The sequence below is a fragment of the Artemia sp. Qi Xiang Cuo genome, chromosome 6 (genome assembly GCF_049724085.1).
Source record: "Artemia sp. Qi Xiang Cuo chromosome 6, ASM4972408v1, whole genome shotgun sequence".
In the NCBI taxonomy this organism is placed as follows: Eukaryota; Metazoa; Arthropoda; class Branchiopoda; order Anostraca; family Artemiidae; genus Artemia; species Artemia sp. Qi Xiang Cuo.
The window spans coordinates 78,558,056-78,571,941 of record NC_142799.1 but is presented as its reverse complement, the minus strand read 5'-3'; the positions used below and the strand labels follow the sequence as shown (position 1 = coordinate 78,571,941).

The 13,886-nt window shown below is 38.7% G+C and overlaps 1 protein-coding gene across 6 annotated transcripts in view; it reads left to right on the top strand.

Moving 5' to 3' along the window:
• Nucleotides 1-13,886, top strand: part of LOC148951628 (uncharacterized) — a 97,179-nt gene that overhangs the window by 71,647 nt on the left and 11,646 nt on the right. For all 6 annotated transcript variants that reach the window (XM_089090388.1, XM_089090390.1, XM_089090389.1 and 3 more), the window contains exon 5: nucleotides 6,163-6,296. In XM_089090388.1, coding sequence (XP_088946514.1) covers nucleotides 6,163-6,296 — 134 coding nt within the window. The remainder of the gene's footprint in view (nucleotides 1-6,162; nucleotides 6,297-13,886) is intronic.

Sequence of the window (13,886 nt, the reverse complement as noted above, 5' to 3'; positions counted from 1 at the left end):
AGCAATAGTAGTAGTAGCAGCAGGCACAGTAGGAGTAGTAGCAGTATATACACCGTATTCTAGAGTAATGCGGTATACGGTATTCCTACCGTATTACCCTTAGACTCAATAGTAGATGCCGTACAGTGATATTAGCATAAATAGCAGCAGTAGTAGTAAAAGCAGTATGTACAGAGTGCCTTTTGGCTAGTTCAACGTCCCTCTCAACACTCTCTGAAAGTTTCAACTTAATACTCTAAGCTACTCCTGAGAAATTACTCATAAATCCTTTTGGCAATCAGAATGCAAACAGTGTTTTCATTGATTTCAACACCATCTAAATATTCCCCGAAAGTTTCAGCTAATATCCTTAACCTTAGTAGAAGCAGTACTTGTAGCAGTTATAATAGTAGAAATAGTGGTAACATACACATAGTGTCATTTGGTTAGCTCAACAACCCCCTCAACATCCCCTTGATCTTCCCCTTTAAGCTTTGGCTTGAAGTTCAAACTTAATACCCTCAGTCATTCCTGAGTTTCCTCCTTTTGACAAACTGTATGCGCATAAGACATGCTTTGATTTAGTTCAATACTCTCCTCCACATCCTTTGAAAATTTCACTTGAATATATTTAGTCATTTTGAACACCAAAGTTCAAACATGCCCACTTTCACAATAACGACTACTTTATGTAAATAATGGGCAAGTTGCATATTCCATCCCTGACATCCCCAGAGACATAATTGCTTGATCTTTCGACTATGCTGAAAAAAAAAGCAATCTCAAAATTTTTATTTGATGTGTTTCAAAATGGACTTGGGAGGAGGGCTGCTTCCCTCCAATCACTTTTGAATCTTAAAAAAGGCGCTAAAACTTTTAATTCTCAATCAAATGAGCTCCTTTCAAAGTTTCTATGATAGCGCTGTACTGCCTATAGTACTGCTTATATGTCCTTTCAAAAACCTACATGCATATAGTTTTTATTTTGCTTTGACTGAAAAACCCAAAAACGTTCCCTAAAAGTTTCACCTTAATGCCCTTACCCTCATTAGCAACAGTAATCGTAGTAGTAGTATTCGTAGGATAAACATAGTGTCTTTTATCCACCACAACATGCCCTAAAAGTTCCAAATTAATAATGCAAGCCGTTCCTAAGATATTGCTGTTACACCATTCTGACAATCTACATGCTCATAGTTGGTTTTGATTTAATTTAACATCCACCAAACATTCCTTAAAAGCTTACATCAATACCCTCAGCTTCAGTAGTAGCAAGAGTTGTAGCAGTAGTAGTAGTAGTGGTTGTAGCATTAGTAGCAGTATGTGCAAAGCGCCTTCATGTTTTTTCAACATCCCCCTCCAAACACGCTGGAAATTTCAACTTAATACCATAAACAGTTCCTGAGCCATTGCTGATGTGCCCACTTAACAACCTGTATGCGCATAGTGAGTTCTGATTCAGTTCAACACTCTTTGAACATTCCCCAAAATTTTCACCTTAACACCCTTAGCTTTATAAGTGGTACTACCAGAAGTAATAGTAATAGCAGTAGTAATAGTAACAACAGAATTATTAGTAGTAGCCTTAGCTTTAGTAGCAGCAGTCGGAATGGCAGTAGTAATAGTAGTGGCAGTAGTAATAGTAGAAGTGGTAGTAGTAGGATGAAAAATATTGGCTTCCAAAGATAGTGCTGATACACCCGTTTGAAAATCTGAATGCTTACAGTATGCTGTAGTCGGTTCAACACCCCTCAATATCCCTTGAAAATTTCACCTTCATACCCTTAGCCATAGTTGTATTACAAGTCACAGTAGTAGTAGGGGCAGGACCAGTAGTAGTATAAACAGTATTAGCACTAGTACTAGTAGCGGCAGTAGTATTCACACATTACCTTTTGGTCAGTTGAATATCCCCCTCATCAAACTCTGAATGTTTCAACTTACTGCGTTTAGCCGTTGCTATGATATTGCCGATATGCCCTTTTGGTAACCTGTATGTCCATCGTGTGTTTTATTTTGGTTCAACTTCCCCTTCAACACTTCCTGAAATTTTAATTTTATGACTTTTTGTGTGTGTAGTAATTGTAATAGAAGTAGCTGTAGTATTAGTTGGAGTAGCAGTGGCATTAGTATTAGCAGTAGCGTATACATATTGCCTTTTGGTCAGTTGATCTTCCCCTAGAAGCATTCACTGAAAGTTGCAACTTAATAACCTAAACGATTCCTGATATACACCCTTTTAACAATCTGCACACACATAGTGTGTTTTGATTCAGTCAAAACTTCCCTTCAATATTTTCTCATATTTTCACCTTCGCACCCTTAGCCTTACTTGTCCAAGTATCATAGTAGTTGTAGTGGTAGTAGTAGGAGAACTAGCTGCAGTAGTAGTAATGTATTGGTAGCAGAAATAATATTAGTAACAACAATATTAATAGCAGTAATAGTATGCACACTACCCCCTCGTGTTGCCCTGGTAGTTTCAGTTTGATACAGTAAGCAGTTCCAAAGATACTGCTGATACGCCCTTTTGACAATCTGTATGCACACAGTGTGTTTTGATTTATTTCAACTTTCCCCTTAACATTTCCTCAAATTTTCACTTTAATATTCTCAGCCTTGGTAGTACTAGCTACAGAAGCAGTAGTTGTAGTGGTTGCAGCAGTAGTAATAGTAGTAGTAGTAGTAGCTGCGGTAGTAGTAGTAGTAGTAGTAATAGCGTGCAAATATTGTCTTTTCGGTCAATTAATCATCCCCATCATCATTTCCTGGAAGTTCCAAATTAATACATTTGGCTACCTCAAAGGTTAGATTGGATGCGTTTGTTGAGGAACTGATGGGCGTGGTAGGGAGGCTGGTTACCCTCTAACTACTTTTGACTCTTTAAAAGGGCACTAGAACTTTCAATTTCCAATCGAATGAGCTCTGTCCGAAGTTTCTACGACAACTCCTATACGTAGTGCCTTGGTGAAAAAAAAAACATTTCGAAGCGTGCCAGCTGGTGGAGTTTTCATTTGTCTTAACCCCAACAATAGCAATAAAAAGAAATTCCCAATACTGTTTCAAGGGGTACAAATTACAGTTTAGATTTTGAGCTAGATTATAAGGCACTTTAAAATTTGACAATCTAGAAAATGGGCGGTAAAATTTGGGGAAAATGGTTTGCGAAGTAGCAGAAGATGTCTTAAGGAGGGGAGTTAGAGACCCAGCTAGGATTACTAGCAAAAACGCTTTAAGTTTGTTAAAAGAGAGAAGGTGTTTGCGCATGATGTTTCTAAATGACGATTCTTATGAGAATAAAAGGAAAATAAGTGAAGAAAAGAGGGCATTAAAATGTGCAACATGAAATGTGAAATGAAGGTCATGGATAGAAGTCCTGGGATTTGGAATGTGCAGCCAGAAGGCATAATAGTAAGACATCGTGTTGGCATGTTAAGAAATTGAGAGGAAGTAGTCAGTCTGGAGTTGTCCCAGCTAAGACACGAACAGCGCCTCAATTAGCAATAATGAAACTGTTCAAGGGAGATGAGCAAAACATTTTAAAAGGGTGTTAAACCATGGTAAAGTTGCACGAATTAATACAGAAAAGAAAAAAAACTCAACAACTTGAAAAGTGAAGGAAGATCTATGAAACAATTCCCGTAACCCCCGGGAGTAAGGGTCGTAAATAATCCGAATTACCAAATTTATACATATCGTTTTTTACGGAAGAGGGGGACTTGTTTGATGTTTAGTGAGTGAATGGCTCCGAGCTTTCAGGGACCGTTCTCTGGGTCAAAAGGATTAAATGCTTCGTTGTGAAATGGTAGCAAGGGGCACAAAAAATGTGACAAACACCTGTTCATCCTTGATCAGTTTGAAACTTACAGCCATAAATCAAGCGGACAAAGAAAATGTTCTGGGGGACGTCTCCCCAAAAAGGGGCCCAAATAAGGCTAAAAATCATTTTTCTGATCATCTTGAAACTTGTATCCTTAAATCCTCGGATTGCAGAAAGAAAAATAGAAATAGAGATATTGGTTTCCCCAAAATGGCCCAGGAAATGACCAAAAACCTTTTCCCTCGCCACTTTCAACGAAGTGGTTGATATAGAAACTTGGGAAGGGGCTCGTTCTATTTTGAAACTGGAAGTTTGAATACCCTTCTTAAGGGCCCTTAGTTATTTGAGAAAACTTAGCCTCCCTTGCGTGTCCTTTTCAGCTGCCCGGTACCCCCGTAAGCCCTATGAAGTTGGGTCCAAATTTTAAGATAATAATTTTGTTCTGAAACATCTAAAAATTCATTGCTAAAAGGCAATGACCCTATGTTATGTAAATTAACCACTATTCACAGATGAGTTCTATTAGAAAAGTTCTTAGGGGTTATTTGCTAGGCCAAGATTCCCAGAGTTTTCCAAGGGCACGCTATAGCAATAACACGTTTAGCTGAGTAAATCAGAAGACACTGTGCACACCGTAGTTTTCAAATTACATGCAACGTCTCCGGAATGGGTTGAAGGATCAAGTTGAAGCTTTCAACCAACGTTGGGAAGGGAAATCAAATTGATCTAAAATTTTGACTTGGGGGGGGGCGGAGGTCGATCAAAAGACACTATATGTGTCCAGATATTCGAATTATCATATCTTTCATAAACAGCTTGGGAGATGAGGCTGAAACTTTCAGGAACTGTTTGGAAAAGGAAGAGGTCTTGGCAAGGGAACTTCAAATTTTATGTTAGGGGAGGGGAGAGGGGTTAAATTATTTTTGCTTTAACCCACTGAAACGCTTTTGCACTGTAAGTTCTTGTGGTTCCTTGGGACACCAAGTTAAAACTTTCAGGGAGTTTTGAAGGGGGACAAAGTCAGCCTCAATTTTCACTCGGGGAGGGGGAGATTTAAATCAAAAGACACTACGTTCATCCAGTCCATCGAAATAACATATCTTTCGTGAACGGCTTAGGGGATGAAGTTTAAACTTTGAGATGTTGTTGAGAAAAGGATGGGGATGCGAGACAAGGGTGCTTGCAAATTTTGTGCTTGGGGAGGGGTAAGGGGCTAAAAAAGAAACTATGGGCATCCTGGTTATCAAAATAAAATATTTAGCAATAGCTCAGGAGGCGTTTGTGGGATAGAGATGAAACTATGGAACCTAGAATCTACTAAGAGTTAAACGGATTGGTAAATCGAACGACACTATGTGTTGCTAGGTTATCAAAATAGCGTATCTTAACTATCTTGGTGACGGGTAAGAAGATCAACTTCAAACTTTCAGGGAGCATTTCTTATTTTGGGCGGGGGAAGGGGAGGGGGAGTTAATAATTTCTGAGACCAAACTGGCTAATCATGATAAAACAAAACAATAGTAAAAAAAAAGAGAAAAACGAGGATAATACAAGCCAGTGAAAAATATGAACTAAAATGCAATATTTTGGTCAAGAACCCTACTTGACTGTCCTCAGTGCAGAATAATAAAATTAAAATTACTAATAAAAATCCATGGATACTATAAAAAAAAAAAAAAAAAAAAAAAAAAAAAAAAAAATTACAAACCTTGAAACGAAGCGCAGCTAAAATTTGAAGACCCTCTCCATGTAACGGTGAAAGGGTAACTTTCACCGTTACATGGAGAGGGTCTTCAATTTTTAGTTGCGCTTCGTTTCAAGGTTTGAATTTTTTTTTTTTTTTTTTTTTTTAGTATCAATGGATTTTTATTAGTAATTTTGATGTTATTATTTTGAACTGAGGACGTTAAAGCGGAGGTCTTTACCGAAATATTTGCATTTTAGTCCATATGTTTCACTGGCTTGTATAATCCTCGTTTTTCTCTTTTTTTTACTATTGTTTCGTTTTATAGGGAGGGGGAGTGGAACATATAAGCCTTGCCTTCTTCTTAGGGGAAGCAACAGTGAAGGGCTGAAAATATCCTGTTTCAAATCTGCCTAAAAGTGTTGGAATTTCAAGCCCCTAATGGACTACAATGCATCCACGATGAAATAAAAATGCAAATCAGTTTCTAAGGGGCTGAATTAGCAAACCCTTTACAGTATATTACATCACAAGGGGATCTAACCCTGTAGCAAAGGATCAATGGTATTGATAACCGAACCTAAACTCCTTGCACTACATCAACTACGCCACTTTTAACTATATGAGGAACTATTAGGGGCAAAACGGCATATGTATATATATTTTTTTAATCTTCCAGTTTTCCCCCTAAATGGGCCTGTGATCACTGGCGTTCCAGTTCGACTTGGTAACATGACATCGTTGACACTAAATTGCACACTCGAAAGGGCTTTTCCACCTGGATTGATTCATTGGAAGGTCAACGGAATGAATGTAAGTATTAAAACATCGTGAAAGGTGTGATTAATTCTCCAAATTAAAACACAAATGGATCTACGCAATGTAGTATCAAGGCTAGTTTGTGCATCACATTTAAACACTGACTTTACAATTCGAATCGTTCTGATATTTTAGTTTATGAGTGTTGAGCATAAGTGCCAACTTTGACACAACAGCTAGGTGAATTGAGCCCTCACACCTCGTTGAAATCTCCCCCCCCCCTCCCCAAAAAACAACTTATTAACGATATTGATCCCAAAAATCATGGGAGCTGGCCCCTGGCCCTAACAAGGTTCCACATTTTCAATCTCAAATATATTGGGATCTCATCAATTTAACAATGGTAATTATCAATCCGTTGGGGACTTGGTTTAAATTATCGTCCCCTAAATCATACTTCTAGCAATGTTGGTGAGCGAAAGGTTTCATTTAAGCTGCATCCTAGTTAATCCTCCACTCAGCTTTCTCTTAGCCCTTGTCAACTGGAGCTTTAAACAAGGTAACTGTTTCATTCCAAAAATTAAAGGAGCTGACCACTGTTCCTCCCTCCATGACCCGACCCTCCCGCCAAAAAACCAAAGTACTTATTAACGATGTTTTATTCCAAAAATTAAGGGATATTAAAAAAATAGGATAGCTGCCCCTGGCCCTCCTACAATAGCCTGACCCCCCCCCCCCCAAAAAAAAAAAACTTATTAATTATATTTTATTCCAAAAATCACGGGAGCTCACCACTGGCCCTCCCTCCGTCACTCAATCCCCCAAAGAAAACAACTTATTAACGATTCTTTATTTGAGAAATCATAGGAGCTGATCCCCTGGCCCTCTCTCCATGCCCCTCCCCCCCAAAAAACTTACTAACAATATTTTCTTTCACCACTGGCCCTTCTTCCATCGCCCTATCCCCCCCCCCAAAAAAAAATTATCAGTGACATGTTATTCCGAAATTCATGGGTGCTGACCCCTGGCACTCCCTCCATGCCCCCCCCCCGGAAAAAACAAATTATTAACGATATTTTATTCCAAAAATCGTGGGAGCTGAACCTTAGCGCTTCCTCCATAGCATGAGCCCCCCACTCTAATAAAAAAAAATGTATTAATCATATTTTATTTCAAAAATCATGAGAGCTGGCCCCTGGCTCTTCCTCCATGGCCTGATCCTCTCAAAAAAGCACCTTATTAACGATGTTGACCCGTAACCCTCCCTTCATGCCCCCCCCCCCCAAAAAAAACAAACAAAAAAACAAACAAGAACTTATTAAGCGATATATTATTCAAAAAATCATGGGAGAATACCCTTGGCCCTCCCTCCATGGCCCGACCCCCCACCCCTCCAAAGAAAACAACTTATTAACTATATTTTATTCCAAGAATTATGGGAGCTGACTCCTGATCTCTCTTCGTGGCCTGATTCCCCAACAAAAATATTAACAATGTTTTATTCTAAAATATAGGGGAGCTGACACCTGGCCATCCATGGCACCCAAAACGAGCAGAAATTAAATAAACAGTCATAGCAAAAAAACATGAAATAGATACTAATATAAATGAACAAATAAATCTTAAAACGAGTAAAGCTTAAATTCAATATGCAAATCAAGCTTAAAAGAAACAAAATTCTTTTGCTAGTGAAGTATAAATGAAACCCAAAACGAGCGTAAATTAAATAAACAATCATAGCAAACAAACATACAACAGGTACTAATATAAATGAATAAATAAATATAAAAACGGGTAAAAACTAAACTGAATATGCAGATCAAGCTTAAAATGAATAAAAATGACTAAAAAGAAGAGTTTGCGGACTGCTTTCTTCCCTAGCTGTAAAAGTATAAAACCTACTGCGTCATTGGCGCTTTACTGAAAACTATATGTGTCTTGAACAGTCTCGAAAAAAACTAATAAAATCAAACTGAACAGGTGATATATAATTATATTAATTGTTTAAAGCTCATCGGTTCAAGATTTTATTTCACTGTAATTTTATTTTCCTTTTCACTGCTGTAATCAGAGGCAACGTTATAGCGTTGCCTATAGTAAAGGCCAGACGGCTCCGATGTTTCATTATTTATTTATTTATTATTATTATTTTTTTCCCAGAAGCACTTCATATGAAAGGGGTCGTCGTATAAACTTCAAAGGGGACTCACTCGATTGGAAATCGAGAGTTCTAGTACCCTTTTTAAGGGTCAAAAGTGATTGGAAGGCAACTAACACCCCTTCCAAGCCCACGATTTCCCCAAACACCTCCAATCAAAATTTTGAGATAGCCATTTTGTTCTACATAGTTGATTTCAAGATTGAAATTATGTTTTTGAGGTGGAAACTCCCTCCAAAGCCCTCAGGGCAAGGGTTGTAAGTTATGCCCTGGGGGTATATAAACTTTTTACAGAAGGCTTTGTCGTAGAATCTTCTAAAAGGGTTCATTCGATTGGAAATTCAAAGGACTAGTGCCCTTTTTAATAGTCGAAAGCTATTCGACGGTAACTAACCCCCCTCCCACGCCCACCCTTCCCCCAAACACATCCAATCCAAATTTTTAGATAGCCATTTTGTTCAACGTAGTTAAAAATTTTGGAAATTAGGTGTTTGAGGAAGACAACCAACCCCCTCCCAAAGCCCTCAGGAAAAGGGTTGTAAGTTATGCCCTGGGGCCATATACGTTTTTTTTTATAGAAAACGTTGTCGTAGAAACTTCAAAAAGGGCTCATTCGATTGGAAATTTAAAGAGCTAGTGCCTTTTAATAGTCGAAAGTGATTGGAAGGCATCTAACACCCCTTCCAAGCCCACCGTTTCCCCAAACATATCCAATCAAAATTTTGAGATAGCCATTTTGTTCAACGTAGTTGAAAGTTCTGGTAATTATATCTTTGAGAAGGACACTCCCCCCACAGTCTTCATTGCAAGGGTTATAAGCTATACCCTGGGGGCATATATGGTTCTTAGGAAGGGAATGCTCTTATAAGCATCAGAGGGCTCAATTGATTGGAAATTGAACGTTCTAGTTCACTTTTTAACGTTAAAAGATTGGGAGGGTAACCAGACCTCCAACGCTCTTTTTTCCAAAATGCATCCGATAAAAATTTTGAGATAGCTATTTTGTTAAAAATAGTTGAAAGATCATAAAACAAAAACTCCGGTGTCAACATAACCCCCAGAGCCCAGGGGCAGGCATTGTAAATTATGGCCTGGGGGCATATATGGTTCTTATGGAATGGATGTTCGCATAAACTTCAAAGAGGGCTCATTTGATTGGAAATTGAAAGTTCTAGTTCACTTTTTAAGAGTCAAAAGAGATTGGAGGGCACCTAGCCCCGGTGGCGTGCGTTTACCCCCCACCCCCCGGAGAATACCCCCTCGGAAAATCCCAACCGGAAAATCCCCCCGTGGAAAATACCTCCGCGGAAAATAACCCGCAGAAAATAACCCCCTGGAAAATACCCCCCCCCACGGAAAGTACCCCCTGTGGAAAATACCCTCCCGGAGAATACCCCCCATGGAAAATACCCCCGCGCAAAATACCCCCCACGCAAAATAACCCCCGGAAAATATACCCCCCCCCCGCAGAAAATACCCCCAGTGGAAAATACCCTCCCGGAAAATACCCCCGGGGAAAATACCCTCCACGAAAAATACCCCCCCCAGAAAAATACCCCCCCCTCCGGAAAATACCCCCCCCCCCGAAAAATACCCCCCCCCCGGAAAATACCCTCCGCGGAAGATATCCCCCGGAAAATACTCCTGGAAAATAGCCCCCCCCCCGTGGAAAATACCCCCCCCTCGGAAAATAACCCCTCTGAAATTACCCCCCCCCCGGAAAATATCCCCGTGGAAAATACCACCCCCACCCCGGAAAATACCCCCCCTCCCCCCCCCCAAAAAAAATACCCTCCCGTGGAAAATAAGGCTTTTATTTTTTTTATTTTGAGTTTTATTTTTTTAATTTCCGTAGGGGAATGGAATTTTGGTACTTGTGTATTTTGCGCCACTCACTCAAGTTTACGCTGTGTAAAATTCGAGAACACACCGGTTTTTTTTTTTTTAGTTTCTTCGTTACTTTAAAAATAAAATTGCGCTATAGATTTGTGCATTAGGGGGGGGGGGTAAGCATAGTGGGTCTGCATGCAAAATGTGTTTGGTACAATTATTCTGAATATCAGATAGATAGACAAATAAGTGTATTTTAAAGCCAAATATACGGCCATGAACACAGTAAAATAACACAAATGAATATAGTGAATGGGGGGGGGGGGGTTTAACCCCCCGGAAAAGCCCTCCGCCACGAAAAATACCCCCTCCCCCAACGGAAAATAACCCCCGCGGAAAATACCCCCTCCTTGGAAAATACCCTCGTGGAAAATACCCTCCCCCCTGTGGAAAATAAGGTTTCCAAATTTGAAACTTTTATTTGAGTTTTTTTATAGTTTTGTTGAAAAGTGCTAAGGAACAGGAAAAAGAGGAATTTACACACCAGAAGTGTCTTAAAAACTTAGAAAAAACACAAATCCAATTGTGTTGAAAAGGCTCCCACATGAACTTCTTCAATTTTTGTTGAATTATATTAAAAAAACAAGTTTTTTAACTGAAAGTAAGGAACGACGTTAAAACTTAAAACGAACAGAAATTATTCCGTATATGAAAGGGGCCTCGCTCAACGCCTCGCTCTTTACGCTAAAGTTTTTCATTGTTTAAAAAAAATAGAGTTGTAAGATAGTCAAACTTTAGCGTAAAGAGCGAGGCGCTGAGGTTTTGATATTGGCTCACTGTACATGAATAATTATAAAAAAATGTGCATATTAATTTTACTTTTATTTGGTTAAATGGCTTTCTCGAAACTTGTTTAATTTTATTTAAGAACGTTTTTATTAGTAATAAATATACGTAACTTACGTAACGAACTCTTATATTCAGAAATTTTAATACGTATATTAGGGGTTCGCCCCCTAGTCAACACCTTGCTGTTTAAGCTAAAGTTCGAATTTTGTTCCAATTCTTTAAAAATGACCGCTTAATCACAAAGGCCGTTAATTAGAATAAATAGCTCTTATGAAAGTACTAAAAAATCTGTGGCTTAAAGAGCGAGGTATTGACTAGGGGGTGAACCCAATCATATACGTAATATTTTCTGTTCGTTTTAAGTTTTGATGTTGCTCCTTACTTTCAGTTGAAAAACTTTTTTTAATTTGATTTCTGATCTTTTTCTTTAATAATGATGGAAAATCTGGCGCCCCCTTCATAGCAATGTCCCTTCCCCCATGAAAACTTCCTTCATGGAAAGATCCTCCCATATAACCCCTGACCCCCCCCCTCCACCTACCAGAAAAAATCTCACCCTGAAAACGTCTGTATACTTCCCAATAACAAATACTATATGTTAACATTGGGTAAAGTTCATAACTTTCAGCCCTCCCCCTGGGGACTTCGGCGGATTAAGTCCTCCTAAAAGACATAGTTATCATATTTTCGACCATGCTGAACAAAATGGTTATCTCAAAATTCTGATCGGGTGACTTTGGGAAAAAAATGAGCGTGGGAGGGGGCCTAGTTGCCCTCCATTTTTGGTGGTCACTTAAAAAGGGCACTCGAACTTTTAATTTTCGTTCTAATGAGCCCTCCCACGATATTCTAGGACAACTGGGTCGATACGATCACCCCTGGGGAAAAAAAAAACAAACAAACAAATAAATACGCATCCGTGATTTTTCTTCTGGCAAAATATGCGAAATTCCGCATTTTTGTAGATAGGTGCTTGAAACCTCTACAGTAAGGTTCTCTTATACGCTGAATATGATGATGTAATTTTCGTTAAGGTTCTAGAACTTTTAGGGGGTCTTTCTCCCTTTTTTCGAAAATCAGCCAAATTTTCTCAGGCGCGTAACTTTTGATTAGTAAGACTAAACTTGATGAAACTTATATATTTGAAATCAGCATTGATATCTGATTCTTTTGATGTATCTATTGCTATCAAAATTCCATTTTTTAGAGTTTTGGTTACCATTGAGCCGGGTCGCTCCTTACTTACAGTTCGTTACCACGAACTGTTTGAAAGACTTCCATATGAACTTCTGCAATTTTTGGCAATAGCGGATTCCAAATTAAAAAAAAATTGAATAAGAAAAAAAAATATAGGCGAACAATCATCGAAATTAAGCCAAAACATATGGCACCAAAAAGTTTAAGAAGGTTTGGCTATCCTTTGAAAGGATAGTTGGCTTTGGGAACCAACACATTCTAAACTGTTTAAGTTTTTACGGACATAGCGTTGTCAAATTCTACGATTTCGTTTTCTTATCTTTTAAGTGTAAAACTACCACAAATCACCATTAACAAATAAATGAAACCCAAAACTAACAGAAATTACAATAGATAGCCTTATCAAACTCAAAACGAGCAAAAAGTAAAAGGAGTACTTTGACAACATTATGGCTGACAACACACATGTCTTCTTCAGACCAGAAAATAATTTGCATTTTACTTTAAAAAAAACCTGTATTTTCAGTTTGATATACATATTCTGATATATATTCCTTATAATCTTAATATAGCCCCTCGAGGAAATTATAGCCTAGTAAACGACACAGCATTCGCACGGGATTCTGACTAATGGATAATTCTTCTGGGATTGGTATGTTTTGATGGGCGTCTTTGGGCTGAAAAACCTCTTCCTAGCTGATTTATCTATTACGGGTTGCCTCCCCGTAGTAGCATAATATTTGTAGGCATGAATATATAATGAGTCGGAGGTAATAGGCTTGAGATTGTCTGCGCAGGATTTCAACTCTTGTTGATAGAGCATCGCCAAGCGCTGAAAACCATGTTGTGACCAAGGTGGGCCCAGGATTGCACAAAACCTCCATTCTTCGAGGTCTCAGGGACTTCTTGCTGTCCGGTTCTAAGCCGGCTTAAGCACTTCGGTGTAGACTTGAGAAGATATGTGATCCCCGTCCTGCACTGGTATCCGGGATCATTGCTTTTCCTAAGGCGGAGATAATTTCAATGATTTGAAACATGAAAATTGGAATGTTACGACATTAAAAAATTACTATCGTATCGACATTTTGACTGACGAATTAAAACGATTCGAACTGGATTTATTAAGAGTTTCAGAAACTCATATCCCAGGGGTAGGAAGCATGAAATTAGGTGATATAGAATTTGTTTACTCAGGCAGGAAGGATGGGGTACATAGGCAAGGAGTAGGGCTCATGATGAATAAGGAAGCTGCTAAGTCTTGTTTAGGCTGGGAAGGTATTAATAATAGAATACTAATTGCTCATTTTATGACTAAAAAGTTCAGGGTATCATTTAAAATAGTATATGTCCATGTAGAACCGACTGACTGAGATACTAGTGACTCAGATTAATTTTACTTACAGTTACAGGAGCAAATAGACAGGGTCCCAGGCAGATATATGATGTTATTGATGGGAGATTTTAACGCCCAGGTTGGTAGAAATAAGGATAGATGGTATCCCAGCTTAGGTAAATTTGGTGTAGGAAAAGAAAACAGTAATGGATACAGACTTTTGCAATTTTGTAGGTATAACAATCTAGTTATAACCAATACGGTGTTTGGTCATAAA